The sequence below is a fragment of the Macrotis lagotis genome, chromosome 3 (genome assembly GCF_037893015.1).
Source record: "Macrotis lagotis isolate mMagLag1 chromosome 3, bilby.v1.9.chrom.fasta, whole genome shotgun sequence".
Classification (NCBI taxonomy): Eukaryota; Metazoa; Chordata; class Mammalia; order Peramelemorphia; family Peramelidae; genus Macrotis; species Macrotis lagotis.
This window is the reverse complement of record NC_133660.1, coordinates 281,922,594-281,941,425: the sequence shown is the minus strand read 5'-3', so window position 1 is coordinate 281,941,425 and position 18,832 is coordinate 281,922,594. Positions and strand designations below refer to the sequence as shown.

Sequence of the window (18,832 nt, the reverse complement as noted above, 5' to 3'; positions counted from 1 at the left end):
CTCAGAACAGGCAGGTGACAGTTTGGCTGTGTGACCCTGGGCAAGTCAGTAAACTCCTCTGGGCTCTGAGAAGGCAGGGATCTTTACTGGTAGGAGTCCTATTCCCAAGAAGTCACTAATCTAGTTCCCCTTGTCTGAAGAGGGCTGGGACTGCTAGGCAGAGTTGTGTAGACACTATCAGATGAGGTCACCCTATCAGTTATTTCTACTTAAGGAGTTTCTTTGATACAAGGGAGGGTTCAGTTCCTGGGTGTGTGTGTCTGTGTGTGTGTGTGTGTTTGGTGTATAAAAACAAAGACTTCAATAAAGCCTTTCAGATGCCAATCAGTCCCCTGTCCAATCAGTCCACTGTCCCATTGGAAAGTGAAGGGTAACAGCAATGGGGAGAGAGGGTGAGGCTGGGAGGAGGAAGTCTTGCCATCCTACAGGTTGACAGGAGAAAAGCCTCCCCTTGGTGTGGGGTCCCCAATCTGGTTGGTCCCATCCCACCAACTGAAAAGGGCCAGTCCTCTTTCACAGGAAGTCCTCCCTAGGAGGTTGGCAGCCAGCCCCAGCAAAGGATAAAACTGCTTGGGGAGGGGGAGGGGAGAGGTGGGTATCTGGGGGGGGGGGCAGGGGGAAGGCCCTCATATTTCCTCGAAATCCTCTTAGTTCCAATTGGTGCCAGGGGTTCACACTGAGATCTTGTGGGTGCCTCCAGGCTCTTCTACAGTGAAATGAATGTTGGGAGGGCAGGAGGAGAAGCGAGGTCCCATTTCCCTCTCTGGCATCCCCTACTTGCTTGGCTTCCTCAGGCCTCAGTTTTCTTTTCTGTCAAATGAGGGAGCTGGATTAGGCTGGAGCTGTGTTTTCCAAGGTCCTAACTCACAGGCCTGAGCCACACCTTCACCCTGGGTGTCTCCAGCTTCCTGGCTTCCTCCAGGTGGTACCCGCCCCTTCCACATTCCTGAGCTCACATACCTGCAGTCTTCCGGGCGGGCCTGTCACCAGAGAGGCTGGGCCAGGGCTAGAGCAGGAGCTCAGTGACTCCCACCTCCTCCAGAGAGTGGCCTGGCCCCAGGAGGCAGAGAAGATCGAAGGGAGGTCCTGCCGGGGACTGGGCAGGGAGCAAGGAAGGGTCCAAGGAAACCTGAACTTCCTTCAACCCCACCCCCCTTCCCAGAGAGATGCCTACTGAACAGGACAGGACCTTCTGAAGGACAGGGCTTGAGGACCAGCACCAGGTCAGCGGCATGCAAACAGACAACGGGCCCCAGCCTTCGGACCCAGCTGTCCCCAGCATCAAGGTGGTCCTCGTGGGTGATGGGGGGTGCGGCAAGACGTCTCTGCTGATGGTCTTTGCCAAAGGAAAGTTCCCTGAGGTGAGTCCTGACCTCCATATACTTGGGTATACACAGACACTCACAGTCACATGCATGGACACACATGCACGGCGACATCCTTCATCATGTCCCTTCCCCCCAGTCACACATAACTACCCCTCAGGGTTAAGGGCACCCCCTCCTTCCAAGAGATTTCAAGGGGGAAACTCTGGGGACAGGTGCCTATGGGGGGCCCCCTTCTCTAGCACTGAGGGGAGGCAGGGCTTCTTGGGGGGGGGAAGTCAAAACCTGCAAAGCCTTCCCTTGATTAGCTCAGTTGGGTGACATAATTATCAGATAAAGACACTGAGGCTGAGAGAGGGGGTAGAGAGCCAGGCAGGCGAAGGATTCACTCTTTCTAACCAAGTATGGCACACTACCCACTGGGTCACCCAGCTACAGTTCTCTGCTTGGCTAAACTAACTGCTTACATTTCCTTCTTTTTCTGGTTCAGAAAATGTCTTTTATACATGATCTTATTTCAACTCCTATTTTACAAACACCATGTTGGCCCCTGGGCCAAGTGGGCATTGTGCCTGGCCCTCAGGCAAAGCCTCAAGGGGCTTCCATTCCTCCCACCATTCAGTGGGATTTTCTCCTCCGTTAACAGAGAGAGCTGGGTTTTTATTGGGCTTAAATCAACTGGTTTGTGGGCAAACGCTTAGAGATGGAGATTACCCATCAGCTCTGCTTCATGTATCAGTCATTGATAAGACCTTCACCGACTCCAGCTAGCCCACAAGGGAGGGTTTGGGAGCATCCCCATCTGGAAAATCCATGTCAATTTTTTTGACCTCTCTTTGAACTAGAGATTTGTTTTTATGAGGTATTTATAATCCCTTACTGTAAATTTTGGATTGGTTGATATTATACAGTATAATACAGCTATCTTATGCATTTCTGAGCATCTAAACTTTTTCTGTCAATTGGCTAGTAGCCTTCTGCAACTTCCACGAAGCTCCCCCCAAATTTCAATTTAATTTCTTATGCCAACCTATAATATTATCAAAACTAAGGTGGGGAAAGTCAAGTTGCCTTAGGGATAATTGTCCTATGGACCAGCCCTGCCCACAAGGAACCTCCTATCTGATAGGAAGGCCACTCAGCACAAAAACAGGGAGACAGGTAAATTGCAGATAGCTTCAGAGAGAAGGCACCAGCCCATGAGCAAACTTTATCTCTTTTTTTAGTCCTGGACCCCCACCTGGGCCAAGGGCTCTACCTCTGTTTCTTTCAAGACTCCCTAGGGCTGATAGAAAACAAAGGAAGGGAAGGGGAACAGTCTTAGCATCCTGACTCCAAATGTGGACTTGGAAGATTGTAGGTATCACAGGATATAACTATGGGGAGAGACAGGCTGGATCCAAGGTTTCACTGGCCTGGGAATCTCCCAGAGGAGTAAATTCCCTCCACTAGGGAGGTTGGCACCTTCTCTGGAGCCACAATGATGGGGATCATGCAAAAGGCAGGTGAGGGAGGAATCTTTGTGCAAAATGCTACAGAACAGAGAAACTGAGTGAAAGAGTAGAGGGGAAGAGAAGCTCTCTTTTCCAATACTCTCAGGCACCAGGGGGCAACAGGAAGTCAAACCCTTCCCAATCTGACTCACATTTATTTTTCCAGTCTTATTTCATGTATGTTTTTCAACATGATGATGCCTTTTGTTTTTATATCATTTGTTTCCAAATATAGCCCCCCCCCCCCACTTCTCCTCTTCCCCATCAAGGTTTCTTTGTTGATATTAAAAAGAAAAAAAAAACCTTTTTAGGGCGGCTAGGTGGCCTAGTGGATAAAGCACTGGCCTTGGAGTCAGGAGTACCTGGGTTCAAACCCGATCTCAGACACTTTAATAATTACCTAGCTGTGTGGCCTTGGGCAAGCCACTTAACCCCATTTGCCTTGCAAAAATCTAAAAAAAACAAAACAAAACAAAAAAAACCTTTTCAGCCCAACCAACAAAATGATTATGTCTGCTAGGGTGTACAACACTCCACACCCTTTATCCTCCACCTCTTCAATGAATTTTTAGGATCTGCAGGTTAGCTGGAAGGGCTTTCACTGGAAAGGGTTTCTACTCCAATGGCCCCATTTTAGAGATGAGGCCCATAGATAAAAGGCACTAATCCAAGTCAAACAGAAATCAGAGCTTTCCAGGAGCCTGCTCTTCCTTCCTTCTCATCCAAGCATTGTCCCATCAAATCAAAGCTGACAGACAATCCATCTCCAGCCTCCAGGCCTTTATCTAGAAGAATGCAGCCCCTCTCCTTTCCCGCCCCTTCAGTCCTCTAACTCTCCCTGGGACTTTGATTTGCTGAGGCTGAGCTCCTGCTTCTTGGTGTGTAGGCTCTCTAGACTGTGTGTGGGATGCAAACTCTGCGAGGGCAGGTGTACCCCAGCACTGCAGCCCCATAGGATGAGCTGGACAACTTCTGCAGGTTAATTCCTACTTCCTGGGGGTCATGGTTGGCACCAGCACCATCACCACCCCATCTTTCTAAAGGCTAGCCAGAGCTTCAATTCTCTCCCCTGGAGTCCAGGTCCAGAAGGGAATTCTCCTGGACTCAAGAGGCAGGTCCCATGCTGGGAGTGACCTAGGAAGGGCAGGAAGATGAAGGGGTTGGGGGCAGGGTGGAGAAGCTGAGGTCCTCTTTGGCTGCTCAGGAAGAAGCTCATATTAGCTGTTTGGCTCCTCCATGGTTGTGGGGAGGCTCTGATGGAGGAAAGAGGAGGGTGATTTCTGGGGGGAGTCCCTTCCCCGTCTCACCTCCACCAAAGAAATCTGGGCCTTTGGGTCTCCAGCTCATTTCTTCCCTAGACTCAGAGCTTCAGGTATAGTCATGTTTCTCTCCCCATTTGAGTATGGGCACCTTAACACACAAGAGTGAGGTTTGGTTTGGCAGCTTAGGCTGGGCCTGGGGGGCAGAGGGCAGGAAGAAAGCAAGAGGCTTTGGAGGGCCCTCCCAGCTCTGCCCTCAAAAGTCCTAGGTTAAATGGGGATGCAGCACTGTGACTCTGGTAGGCTTGTGCTCATGAGCCTTATCCCACCCAGTCTGGGGCCTCAGGAGAGCCTCTGCTTTCAGATTCCAGACAGGAGGAATCACTCAACAACAGCCCTAGGGGACCTACCTGGTGTAGTGCAGCACGGGAGTCTGGATAGATTTTCAGGCTTCAACCCAACTGAGTTTTAAGGTGAACAGCTTTGAGAGACAAGCAGTATAGACATTACCCTTCCTACTTTACAGACCTAGAAACTGAGGCTCAGACAGGTTAAAGAACTCATCCAGGGTCACACTCCCAGTCAACAAGACTTCAGCCTTCCCTCTTTCCCCGAGCATCCTCACTTCTCCCATGCCTTCCTAAAGCATACCCTCAAGGTCTAGGGTAGGGGTTAGGGGGAGAAGGACAGAAGAAAAATCAGGTATTTTGGATGCTTACTACATGCCAGGCTTGGGGATCCAATACAACCAGTGAACAAGGTCATAGGGGACCCCACAAGGATGCAAGGAAGAACTCTAGCTCTGGAGGAGCCCAGGCTCAGGGCTACTTGGGTAGCCTTTCCCTTCTGCCCCCAGCAGAGTGCCTGGCACAGAATGGGAGGGCAGGGGGCACAGGAAGTCCATCTTCCCTCCCCTACACCTGATCCTTGGCCTCTCCTAGGATCGCCTGTCTGGCTGTACCCTGTCCTTTACCCACTTTCCTCCCTTTCAACCCTGAGCTAGGGCCGGCTGACTCAGAGGTCCCAACTGCCCTTCTGAGTCACTCCCTGGACCCAGTCACAGCTGGGTGGGGTCCTGCCCTTCCTGGCAGAAGAGCTGATCCGCCTGTCCCTGCCCTCGTCATCCTGGGTTTCACTCTCTGCCTTCAGCCCTGAGGAGGTGGGTAGGGGCACATCCTGGAAAGAACGGGGTGGAGGCCCAAGAGACACTGGCCTCTCCCTTCAAGCTCTGAGTGGTCTCCCTATAGCCTTTCCTGCCAAGATCCCCCCCTTCCCCCTACCTGCCTCACTGACATGGCTGACATTTCATGGTACAAAGTCCCCAACTCACCATAGTTAAGAGAAACTGAGAAGCTGACATTTGTTGGTAGAAGGGTCACTTGGCTTCATATCATCCCAATGTCCACAGGATTCCTGAACTTTATTTTTCTCTTTTTGTTTCTGAGGACCCAGGCTGACCATCCCTCCCCTTCCAACATCCAACATATTCAATGCTCACTTGGGAGCCAGAAGCTGACATGGATCTGATCACAGTTTTCCCTCCTTTTCCCTTCCCAATATATCTCCAATATGCCCCCTTCTTTCTTCTTCTGCTTCCATCAGCCTGGCACAGGCTCTCATCTCTTCACATCCAGACTACCAAAATCATTTACTGGTTGGTCTACTTGTCACAAATCTCTCCCTCTGCAGTCCATTTTCTCTCTCTCTCTCTCTCTCTCTCTCTCTCTCTCTCTCTCTCTCTCTCTCTCTCTCTCTCTTTCCTTCCCTCCTTCCTTCCTTCTTAGGTTTTTGCAAGGCAATGGGGTTAAGTGGCTTGCCCAAGGCCACACAGCTAGGTCATTATTAAGTGTCTGAAGCTGGATTTGAACTCAAGTACTCCTGACTCCAGGGCCACTGCTCTATCCACTGCACCACCTAGCCACCCTCCAGTCCATTTTCTTAAAGCCCAAGCCAAACCTTGTCACTCCCCTATTCATTCAAAGCCAGTGGCTCCATATGGCCTCCAGAATCCAATCTAAAATTCTACTCTCCTGCTGCCTTTCCAGGTTTCTTCCTTCCTCCCCTCCTCTGGGCCTGGCCTCCTCTGTGGCTTCCGGTCATTTTCTCTGGCTTCCCCCATGGCTAAACAGCTCTCTCTACTCCTATCTCAAATCCCCCTTCTCTAGGAAGCCTTCCTGCTCTTGCCTTCCCTTTAGATTAGCAGCAATTGATACTGGTCATTGCTGTTTGCCTAGTGTTTCCCCATCAGATGTAAGCTCCTTGAGGGAAGGGACCATCTTTTGCCTTTCTTGTATCTTCAGAGCTTGGCATGATGCCTGGTACTCCCTGGTACTCCCTAGACTCTTACTATTTATTGACTGACTGACTCTTTGGGCCTCTACTCTCCCTCTGCCATTAAATGTCTTCTCTCTCCTGCTCAGGCCTACGTCCCCACTGTCTTTGAGCGTTATTCTATGGCCTTGCAGCTTGAGGGCAAATCTGTGAATCTCTCCCTCTGGGACACAGCAGGTAAGTTGGCTGCAGAAGGGAAGCAGGAGGCAAGGGATGGAGGGCATGGGGAAGATTTCCAGAGAATTATAACCTAAGCTTTAACCCTTAACCCTTCTGCCTTTTAAAGGACCAGGCTAAAGTTGGGAAGGGAGAACCTGCATTAATTGTTCTGCCCAGACATGCCCCCCTCTTCCTTTGATATGTTCCAATACTCCTGGACTCTGGGCCACAGAGTTGAGAACTGATCCTACCTTGTCAGAGCTCTACTGGAGGTCTGAGACAAGGCCACTGGACTAAAAGCCAAGAGAAGCTGAGAGCAGCTCAGGAGGAAGTAGCCAGAAGTATCTGATCACAGGTCACCAACCTACCCCTGATGGGTACCTTCGTCCTTCTGCTCCCACACACAAGAGGGGCCTCCCTTGTGCCTCTCTGCAACTCCACCCCAAATGAGTTTAAGGCAGGGAAGGGGAGTCAGGTCTTCCCCACAGTTCACTGGCCTGAGTCACTGCACAAGGAGTCAAACCTTGCCCAGGTGACATCACCCAGGTGAGCAGGTCAGCATGCCCAATGGCCATGGAGGGCACTCTCAGGTTGGGCAATCCAGGGCCTAAGTTTAGGAGCCCCCGCCTTCATAGGAGACACTTCTAGCTCTTTTTTGTGTCATAGGTAGCCTTTGATTTCCCCCACCTCTTACATTGTTCTCCAAATGTTCTATGCATGAGTGAGTGAGTGGACATTCTCCATCTAGATGGGGAGCTTCTGAGAGCCTAGTGCCCCAGTTAAGAATCAGGATGGCTAGGGTCCAAACCACAGCTAAATGACACAACTGGGAAAGTCTCTAGACCTCTTCACTGTGAAAAGATGGCCCTCTCCCACCCTGACATCCAAGTTAAGACCCCTCTCAGTTCTGACAGGCAGTTAGGAGCACACAATGGATAGAGCCTCTGATATGGAATCAGGAAGACCCAAGTTCAAATCTAACTTGAGGAACTTCCAAGTTATATGACTGAGCAAGTCACTTCACCCTGTGTACCTCAGTTTCCTTATCTATAAAATAAGCTAGAGAAAGAAACAGCAAACCACTCTGATATCTCTGCCAAGAAAACCCAAGTGGGGTCACAGAGAATCAAACCTGAGTGAAAAACAACTGAACAATAACAAACCAGCTCTAACATTAGCTCTGTTCTAACCTTCTTCCCACCCCAGTTCTGACATTCCATGCTATTTTTTAATAATATTTTATTTTTTCCAGTTAAATGTGAAGACATGACTTCCATTTTCTAAAGGTCCCTCCCAGTTCTGAGGCTCTAAAATTCTGTTCTAAATTTTCATTCTTAGCCTGAGGTTTGTGAACTTGTTTAAAAAAATTGTTTTTATAATAATAGCTAATAGTATGTTCATAATGTGTCCAAAGGCCTTTACAAATATCTCATTCTATTTGGGGGGGGGGGGATAATTGGGGCTAAGTAACTTGGGTCACATCGTAGTAATTAGGTATCTGAGACCAGATTTAAACTCAGGTCCATCTGACTACAAGGCCAGGGCTGTATTTGATGGATGTGTTTTTCATCATTGTTTTCATTTGTAATTCTATGTTATGCTCTTTGCATTTAAAAACTAGATTCTGAGAAGGCTCCACAGGCTTTATCAGATTGCCAAAGGGATCCAAGCTACAAACAAGCTTAGGGGCCTCTATTCTTTCTTTTTCATTTTAATTCCACGTAAAACTAATTAGATCATATTTTTTTAGTGTGAATTTTTAAAATGCCCCCTCTTTCCTTCTTCCTCCCTTCCCTAAGGTAGCAGCAATTTATGAATGGTTCTCCAGACCCGCCATTTTGTGTTCTGTTCCAAGGGTCCTCTTCCCTCTGGTATTCCACTTCCCAAAGACCCTCCTATCTCTGGCAACCTATGAATCTGGTCTCCTTTAGCCCTTCTCCTGTTGCTAAGCACTCAAGGTGGCGAGCAACCAGTGAGGACCCAATCAATACCCAGGCCAATGAAATTCCAACAGCAGAGGACTGACTGCAGTTCTCTCAAAGCAAAAATGTGTCTCCAGACAAAGGCAAAATGGCAGGGGCAGAGAGGGGGCAACCACAGCTTGCTAGAGTGACATTTAACATTTCCATGTTTATTTAAAACAATAAATAGCTTAAACTTTATGTTGAATTTTTTTAGTGAAGTTTATCAGGAAACAATAATTTAAGGAGAAGGGGACAGGAAAGCCAGGCCCAGCCCCCCAGGTGTTGGCTGAGTCTCTGAAGGACAGGAGAGGCCTCAGCTAGGCAGAGACATTTGGCAGAGGGTGGGTGGGTAGGGACTCTCATCTTTAGATTGCAATCTCTGCAGGCACATACTCCCCTCTCCAGACAGCTTTGGAGCAGGCTGGACAATGACTCCTCTTTTTCACTGGTTACTTGCAGGACAAGAAGACTATGACCGCCTCCGCCCACTGTCCTATTCTGATGCCCAAGTGGTGCTCATGTGCTATGATGTCATGAGCCCCAATAGCTTTGACAACATCCTTTCTAAGGTCAGTGCACCAGGGTGGGATCACCTCCCTCCTCTAGAAACGTTCCCCAGCCTTTGGAGGAATTTTCATAACCAGGCCATGGAAGAAATAGAATAAGGGATCTGGAGAGGATCTGGGTTCAAATTCTGATTTCTGACTTAATATCTGTGTGACTCTAGACAAGTCACTGCCTGGTCCCTCCTATCTCTCAAACCCATGCATCCGTACAATATGACCTTCACCCTGGGAGCCAGTGAACACCAAGGTCTACAGGGGCCAGAATGTGACCATGTCACAACTTGAAAGCTGCAGGAATCTCCCAGGAAAGGGGGCCAGGGGACTTGAATGGTCTGATCTGCCTCTGAAATACTGGAACTAGCTCCCACTGTGTCAAGGATTCCCCCAAGTCTCACAGATCTAAACTGCTCATAAGATTAAAAAGCAAATCTAACAATATAGAAGTCACTGGTTGATGGTTCTTCAGGTGAAGCCTCCTAGGAGTTAGTAAACTTTGCTTCATCCAATAGCCAGGTTCACATGGGAGAGTGTGGTCAGTGCCTGGCAACTCATCTCTACTGCTGGAAATCATGCCCTAAAGTCCTACCAGGTCACAATTGTAGCTAAGAATCTGAGTTGGCAACTTGATAGGGCTTCACAGGGACCATTAGAGCCTTGCCTCATCTTGAGAGGGGCTATTCTTTCATTTTATAGGTGAGCCAACTGAGGTTAGCCCTTTCTGTAAAGACATTAGAGAGGTGAGAAGCTCCTCCATTTCTTCCAGAAGGGCAGGGCCTAACTCTTAGACCCCCTTCTCTGTCCTGACAGTGGTATCCAGAGGTGACACATTTTTGCCCAGGGGTTCCCATCATCTTAGTGGGCTGTAAGACTGACCTGCGCAAGGACAAGGTGCTGCTAAAAAAACTACGCCAGGACCGTCAGGAACCCATCACTTACCAGAAGGTATCAGCACTCCCCCCACCCCCCACCCCTGCCTGCTCTCATCTTTCTGTGGCATAGTGAGCTCTCTATCACTACAGGGCCTCACTGGGATGTTGGAGGTACCTCTGTGGGTCCTACTTAGAAGGGGCTGACCTCTGAGGCCACCTGTACTCTAGGTTGGAGGCACTCTCTGTGTCCTTTCATAGGTGCATCCAGGAGAAAGAGGAGGATTCGATCTAACTATTACTCTCCAAAGTTTCTGAGGTGGGCAGTTGCTTTGAGGAGACACAGAAGCTGGGGGCGGGGGGGAGAAAGGTCAGGTAGCCCACCCAGGGCAGGCGGAAGGTTGCCTCCCAACCTCGTCCAAGGTCAAAAGAATCTCCCAGGAACAAGGAGCTATGTACAACCCTGCCTCTCCAGCACTCCGAAGCCTAGCTAGCACCCTTCTCTTAGAGCCTTAGAATCTAGTATGTGTGCGTGGGGGGGGGTATCTCCCTGACTAAACACTACAAAGAAATGGGGGGTGCCCACCCTGAAGGGGCACTGTTTGGGAAGGCCCATCTGAGGGAAAAAGACAGCTCTGGCTCCCTCCCCTCTCCTTCCAGTTGGATTTCACCATTAACACAACCTATGTTCCAGTTCAACAAGCCGAGAGTGTAGCTTCTTTCTCCAATCCCCACTACTTGCACCTATCCCCCACTCTTTGCTCTATCCCTCTTCCCCTCCCCCTATTCCTTGCTCCCTCCCTCCCCTCCTCCCCCTTCCTCCCCTCTCCTTGCTCTATCCCTCTTCATTTTAGACTCTCTCTAAGTCACAATGTACTAAGTGCTAGGTGATGAGAAAGCTGGGGACTTCTGACCCCAAATCAGCACTTTCTCATCTGTGGTTCAACTCAACTGTTCAACAAAAATTTGGTAATTACTATGTACCCAACCCTGGAGTTAAAATATACAATTGTCTTTATCCTTAAGATTAGGAGGAAAGGAGGCATGGATGTAGGGAAGACACATAATAGGAGGAAACAGGCAAGTGACTACAAGACAATGTGAGAAGGGAGAGGCCAAGACAACACTAGTTTCAATGCTTCAAGACCAAGGCTAGATCTTGGAGAGACCAGTCCAAGTGCCTCTGAGCAGTGAAGTGGGGGAGGCCCTGAATGTAGATGACATTTTCTAGGAATTTGGCAGTAAAAAGGAAGAGAAACAAAGGGCAACAACTTGAGATCAAGCAATGGTTTTTGGAGGATGGGGGACAATTGAGCATTTTTGTGGGCAGTGGGGAAAGAGTAAGTAAGAAAGGGAGATAGTGAAGATGAGAGAAAGACCAGTGTCTTCAGACAGTGTCCTCAGGAGGAGGAAGGCAGCAATGGGATCAACATGTACACGGGTAGGTCCTAGGCAAAAGGATCATTTCTTCCTCTGAGACTTAAAGTGAGAGTTTTGAGGTGTGGAAATGTCCCAGTCTCAATATGGCAAGAAAAGAGAGTTCTCTCTCATGGAGAATGAGTTGGGGGGCTTGAGGGGAGAGAATAGGTTGGGAACTATAAGTCCCGTGACTCCATAGAGAGCCCACTGGGGAAGGTAAAAGGTTTTGCAGCAGCAAGGACTAAGCTGGAGTTGGCTAACATGCTTCAATCATGGCCAGAGGTCATATGATTACAACTCTGAACCTCAGAAGAGACTGAAAGCTTCACTAGATGGGGCATAAGGGAGGCAAGTGGCAGTTCTCTCTTTGTGGTGATTACTATAGTTATGAAAAAATTCCAATTCTTGAAGGAAACTTGAAAGAAAAGCATCATAGCGCCTAGAGATGGAATGGACCTTGATGAGCACCTATTCCAAAGCTCACCTTTAGCGAATAAGGAAACTAAGGCCTTGCAGTCCAGTCCAACAAACTGATGACTCTCATGCCTCAGGCTGAAGGGTAGGGCAGGACTAGGGAAACTGATACTAATGTTAAGACTGCTTTTCCTTCTTTTTCCCCAGGGGCAGATGATGGCAAGAAATGTTCGAGCAGTTGCTTATCTCGAGTGTTCTGCCTGGCTCCAGGACAATGTCCCCTCTATTTTCCAGGAGGCAGCAGTGGCTGCCCTCAAAGGCCGCAAGAGCAAAAGGCGAGGGATTTTTTGCAAAGGCTGTGTGGTGATCTGAAGACTGAGGCTACTTCTTCCCCCCCCTCACATTCAGTGTGGAGAACTAGTCAGAACTCTTGTTCATTTGCTCCCCTCCTGAGGACTAATCCTGACACCAGGACTAATCCCTTTGGCCATGAACTATCTCCAAGATACTAAAAATAAACTGATTCCTTTGATTCTAGAAGGTGGTCTGTGACAGCCGCCTAGGACCTGGGTGGAGATTGGCCAGGGATCTCCTACAGCCACCTGGACTTCTGCACATCCTCTGGATGAGCAGAATTTGCCCCCTCATGACTGGATCTGATCTTAGCCCTTTGTTGTCCTGGAAGCCAAGGAGGAGATTCAATCAACCCCACACTCCAAAGGAGTAATAATTATGAAAACAACCTCTTGCTTTCTACCCCTTCATAAGCAATGGCCACTCTTCTGTGCCTGTCAACAATGGTGATAACTCCCATGGAGTGCAGTTAGTTTGGCAGAGGGGGCTTCTGGGTCCCATTTTACAGGAGCTACTGGAAACAACAGTCACTGAAAGACCCCAGGCCATGCTGGAGAATCTTGGACCCTTCAGCTGAGCCTGGCAGTCAGCCAGCCTGTTGGCCCAAACCCATAGAGTATAAGTAGATGATTTTGTTCCCTCAGAGAAGGGCTTTGCATCCTGGTCTATGCCCTTGAACTTGAGCTTTTCTGCGTAGAAGGAATGATCCTGGGGGTGGGGGGAGGGGGCACCAGCAAGGAGGTGATGCCTGGTCCAATGACTATCAAAATCCAATCAGATCAAATGACACACAGTCTGCTTCCTGTCACACAGTAGGTACTTAACAAGGCTTGTTCCCTTCTCCCCCCCAAGAGACCTTGGGCCTAGTTGGATGGGGGGGGGGTCTGGTCAGTGAGTACAGCTCTCTGGGACCCTGGTGTATCACTGTCAGGCCTCACAGGTACTTTTAGAAGCTGCGAAGGCCTAGAGGTCAAGAGTCTCCAGACTCCTCAATCCATTGTCCTAAGAGTTGCTGGTCCACAAAGCTCTTGGCCTAGGTCACCCTGGCATGCCTATTGTTGCACCTCCTGGTGGAAACTAGGCTGGCCTGGTACTTGTAGTCACACCCCCTGGGAGGGGACAGAGACCCTGGAGCAGCTCACTCACCCTCCATCCCTATCTCCAGGCATGAATCCCTCCAGCTTGGACACCTGTTAGTCTGAGGGCCAGGCTGGTCTCAGCAGCCACAAGAGCCCACCACAAGCCATGCTCAATAGTACTCTCAACAACAGATCACTCCATCAGGTGGCACTGGCACAAGTTCAGACATTAGAGATGAGAGGGCCTTGGGGATCAAGCTCATTTTACAGAGGGGAAAATGAGGCCCAAGAAGGGAAAAGGATCTCAGAGCATACCTGTTGTAGGTGCTTGGGGGTGATGGGGGAAATAAGGCTGAAGAGGTAGGTTGGACTGCCATTGTGAGGGGTAAGCGAAGGAGTCTGGTTTTGTCTCCCACCAGATAAAGGCCGAGTTCAAGACTACTTCAGGCCCTGCCTAGAAGAAGACAGCCAGGACTGAGAATGCAGACTGGGTGAGGGTGTTCACTCATAAGGGCCAAAATTCTTCTCGAGAAGTCTCCCAAGGGCTGGGGCAAGTAGAGGAAGTGAGATTGGATTTGGCAGGAAGAGGGGAAGGAGGGAAGACCATCCTGAACAGGTTCCTCCAGGAATGTCCTTGGCTGCCCTCAGGAAGAGCCATGGAAGGCAGCAGAGATCTTCCTCAGCCAGATCCTTCCTTTCTCCCTCAGTGAGTGTTCACATGGTACCTTCATGGAAAGGGCAATCTTGAGACCCTCCTCTCTGCCCACTAGGACAAAGCATGGAACCCAAGATGCTGGGCAGGTCCTCCCCCTAGAAGTGGCTCCCTCGTGACTGAATCTGATCTTAGCACTTTGTTGTCCTGGAAGCCAAGGAAGAGATTCAATCAACCCCACCCTCCAAAGGAATAATAATTATGACAACAGCCTCTTGCTTTCTGCCCTTTCACAAGCAATGGCCACTCTTCTGTGCCTGTCAACAATGGTGATAACTCCCATGGAGTTCAGTCATACCAGCTAAGGGGCCACCGGGCCTCCCTAGAGCTGCTTCCCTCAGCCTGGGCTTCAAGACTACAGGAAATCTGATCTCGAGTCTCTCAGGGCTCGGGAATGCCTATGGTGCACCTCCTGGTAGAGGCTAGGCTGGCCTGGTACTTGTAGGACCAGCCAAGTGCCTAATACTTAGAAAGCACTGAACACATGCTTAGTGACTTGCTCATTAAGCCCAACCCATGACCAATTTCATAACAAGTGCATGCTGGTTTCAGTCTTTACATTCTTCCTAGAGCTTCCCCCAAAATAGCTCCCAATGAGAACACACACAAGACAGGCTGACAGCAAGGGCCCCTTCTCAACATCCTGGAGATGGCTCTCGCCCCATCTGTCTATAGTCCCTCTCCTTGTCCTTCCCTACCCCCACCCCAAAGCCTCCCATTTTCTAAAGGGCTCCACCCTATTCCCAGCCCTCAGCCTCCTCATGGAGGTGGATGCTTCCTTGCTCTTCACCTGTCATCACCAAGCTGGTACCACCTTGGCAGTCATTCTTCTGTCTTGATGCCAACCCACAAGCACCTCAAGCCTGGACAAAGGGTCTAACTATGTTGTATCTGCTTCACTCCAGTGATCTTCCTAACCCTCACTACTCAATAAACTCTGTTGGTCCCCTATGGCTTCCAGGATCAAACATCTCTAGCATTTAAAGAGCATTGTCCCCGAACCCTGGCCTACTTTTCCAGGTTCCTGGCTTTCTCTCTGGTTGCTGCCCATTCCTGGTCTTGTCTTGCTCCTTTGATCCACTTATTAACCTCCCTGGCTTCCTTCAAGTCCCAGTTAAAATCCCACCTCCCCCAGAAGCCTTTCCCATCACCCCTATTCTGAGCACCTCCAATGTATCTTATCTCAAGTTTGTCTTACAAAGATGTCTTCCCATTTAGACTTTGAGCTCCTTGAGGGCAGGGTCTGACACATTCATGACTTATCACTCTTCCCTTATTTGCCACATCCTCCCAGCCCCAAACAAGTAGCTACTAGTTGGGAAAGAAAAGGACAGGTATGAAATGGGAGACAGGCCAGGGAGTGGGAGCCATGGGAAGCAGCAGCTAAAGAGTTAGAGGGAAGGCAGCTGAGGAAGAGGCCCTAGTCTTTAGGGGTTGCCTCCTGACTGGGAAGGGAGGGAAGGAAGGAAGGAAGGAAGGGAAGGAGGGAAGGTAGGCAGGAGGCATCTGGAGTGGGAACCAAGGAGTTATACTCTGCACAGATTCATCCCTGGAGTGGGTGAGGTCCATAGGAGCCCTGAGTCACGTCAGATGGGTGGGGTCAGGGACATACCTCATGAGGCAGTGACACATGGCCCATTGAGGGTGGGGAGCCCTGCCTCTATCTGCAAGGCAATTCCTGCCCACACCTCCCTTGGCACCTGAGGTCAGGTCCTCTGAAAAGGCAGCACTCAGAACAACCACTCCCATCAAAGCATTACCACCTCTAAATTTCTGGCCATAGTGGGTGCCTTCCTCTCTGAGCAAACCGGAGCCAGTAAGGTTGCTGGGAGCAAGCACCAATGACCAAGGTGGTGTTCCCTGCTGCACCCTGGAGGGCTGGGGACTGGGCCCTGGACTCTTTCACTCTCCAGTGCCTTCCCCTTGAACCTGAGATCTCATCCTTCCATTTCCTCCAAGGCTTCCTCCTCTCAATTTCTGTACCTTTCTCTTTCCTTACTGAATGAGGTGTCCAAGCTACATTGCCTATCCTCCTTTCTCCTTGTCCTGATAAGAATTGCCTGTGTCTCAAGGACTTCTGCAAAGCACTGTTACATGAAGTAACTCACAACAACCCTGGAAGATGGGTGCAGATGAGGGAACTGAGGCAGACAGAGGAAAAGCACTTTGAATTGGTCTTGCATGGGAGGGAGGTGGTGTGGGCAGGAAGGACTTTCAAGCCTGAGCCTTGCAAGGAGGCAGTGGAAGTCTAAGAGGGGCTCTCTGATAGTGGTGGCACCAGCCCTCTGGATCTCCAGCCCTACAGAAGGCTTGGAGTATCTGCCCCTGCCAGCAGAGGGCAGTAAGGCCCCCATAAAGCAGGGCAGCAGGCTCCTTCAAGCTTCTCTCCTTCCAGTCCTTCCCTTTTCAGGGGAGAAGCCTCAGGGGGGGGGGGGCTGACCAAGGTCACCCAGAGGTAGGATCTGCCTCCACTCTGCTCACTGGTCCCATCTTGAAATTCAATTCAATAAACCTATTAAGCCCTGTGGTTATTCAGTTGTCCCACTCTCCCTGACCCCACTGGGGTTTTCTTGACAAAGATCCTGGAGGGGTTTGCTATTTCCTTCTCCAATTCATTTTACAGATGAGGAAGCTGAAGTAAAAGTGACATGACTTGCTCAGGGGTTCACTGAGGTTCAACTTAGCTGCCCCAGTAAACCCCTATTATGTGCTAGATGCCTTAACCTGAGGAACAGTGGCTAGAAGCAGGAAGCACTCAGTTGGCCTAGCTAGGTGACCTTAGGCAAGTTACTTTACCTCTTACCACCTCAGTTTCCTCATCTGTAAAATAGCATGATAAAAGCTCCACCCCACCCATGCTTTGCAAACCTTAGATCATTAATAGTGACCATTCTCAATCTTGGTACATTCTGAGTGGAAGGGAGATAGGGGCATACTTATGAGAAAATCACCGAAAAGGACTCCCTGTAGGAGATGTTATCTGAGCTGGACCTTGTTGGGGAGTAAAGAAAGGAATGCAACAGAGGCATCCCCCAAAGGTAGAGGGGAAGGAGAGAAGGGGTAGAACATGTGGGGAACAGTCAGACCACTGGAGGACCCCAGAGCAGCAGGAAGTATGGCAGCAAAGAGTGCTCTGCCCTTGGAACTGCCTAGGATGCTAGCTATGGGATCCTCTGTGCCTCAGTTTTTCTCTCTGTAAAATACAAGAGTTAGATTCCATCACCTCTGAATTCATGGGCCTCTGATTCTCTGGGAAGTTGTTAGGATGAAATCAGATAGTGAGGGATTTTATTTATTTATTTATTTATTTGCTTGTTTGTTTGTTTATTTTTGCAAGGCAATGGGGTTAAGTGGCTTGCCCAAGGCCACACAGCTAGGTCATTATTAAGTGTCTGAGGCCAGATTTGAACTCAGGTATTCCTGACTCCAGGGCTAGTGTTCTATCCACTGCGCCACCTAGCTACCCTTCTCAATGGCTTACTTTAATAGGTCATTGGGAGTTAACCCCTCTTCTAATTTGATAGATTTTTTTTTTTTTACTTTGCTCTAACAAGTCTGCCCCAAGTGAGGACCTTTAAATGTCAAAGGAGGGGCTTCATTTTGTCCCAGAGGCAGGGAGGATTCAGTTCAAATCTGTGCTTGGGAGCCAAGTAGAAGACAAGATGGAGATGGGGAGGATGGTTGCAAGGAGACCAACCCAGAGTCTCTGCTGCTGTTCCAAGGAGGGATGATGAAAGGCTGAGCAAGGCTGGCAGTTGAGGGATGGGATGGAAAAGGGCAGATGTCCACTGTTTAGAGGGGGGTGTGAACAACAAGCCAACAGGCTAGATTTGAGGGTAAGGGAGGGACAGATTGCAATATGCCTCCTTGACTTGAAAGCCAACAGAAAAAAAGAAAGATTTTCGGGAAAATATGATGAGTTGTTTGCAACATGTTTGGTTTGAGATGCCTATAGGATATGCAAATAGAGATATCCAGGAGCCAGCAGGCAGAACAGGAATGGAGTTTGACAGGACCAAACTTAGCTGAGGACTACATGTTGGGGTTCTTCTGCAAGGAGATAAAAATTGATGATGACCCCTTCATTACTGGAGAGGGAACAGAAGGCCTAGACCAGACACAGGGAATGCCCACTGTTAGTGGGCAGAACCGTATCTGGCAAAGGAGACAGAGAAGTGGTCTGATGGCAATATGAGAACCAAGGGAGATGAGCATCATGGAAGGCAGGGGAGAGTATCTAGTAGAAGGCAGTGTTCAATAGTGTCCCAAGCTTCAGAGAAGACAAACAGGATAAAGAATGAAGGGAGGTCAATGTATTTAGCTACTAAGGGATCATTAGCAAACTGAGAATTGAAAGGAATGTGTGATTATCTACACAATTTGATAGAACAAGATATAGAAACTGAAGCAATCCAACTTCAGAAGAGGGAAATTGAACCAGCTATAAAGGAAGAACCAAAGAGAAAAACTCTGGTCCAGAAACATATATAGATGAAAGAACAAGTGGCATTTATCTCCAAAATCAAAAAAAGAAAATTCTACTAAACACTTTTTATGAGACATAGTTCTAATACATAAACCAAGAAAGGATAAAACAAAGAGAACTACAGAACAATGTCACCAGAAAATAAAGAAGCACAAATTTTAAACAAAATGATACAGTAAAATATCTTCAAAATTATTCACTATGATCATGGTGGAGTCATATCAGGGATATGAGGATGGTTGAAAATGAACAGGAAAATAACAATCATATAAAAAAATATATCAAGAGTTGCAGAAAAAGCCTATGATAAAATACAAAACACAATCACGCTAGAAATCCTACAAAGCAAAAACAGAGAAGGATCATTTTTTAATATAATAAAAAGGACAGATCTAAAACCAAAAA

General features: G+C 48.8%; 1 protein-coding gene across 2 annotated transcripts; it reads left to right on the top strand.

Moving 5' to 3' along the window:
- Positions 1-978: 978 nt before the first annotated feature.
- RHOD (ras homolog family member D) lies at positions 979-17,021 on the top strand. Of its 2 annotated transcripts, XR_012477255.1 has the most exons (6): positions 979-1,361; positions 6,498-6,585; positions 8,991-9,100; positions 9,905-10,039; positions 12,004-12,962; positions 13,649-17,021. XR_012477255.1 is itself a non-coding variant. In XM_074230959.1 (5 exons), the coding sequence occupies exons 1-5, from the start codon at positions 1,233-1,235 to the stop codon at positions 12,166-12,168; spliced, it is 627 nt and encodes a 208-aa protein (XP_074087060.1). In that variant the 5' UTR covers positions 979-1,232; the 3' UTR covers positions 12,169-17,021. The 2 variants fall into 2 exon arrangements, 1 of the variants encoding a protein (XP_074087060.1); XM_074230959.1 differs by having other exon boundaries at positions 12,004-17,021.
- The last annotated feature ends 1,811 nt before the right edge of the window (positions 17,022-18,832 follow it).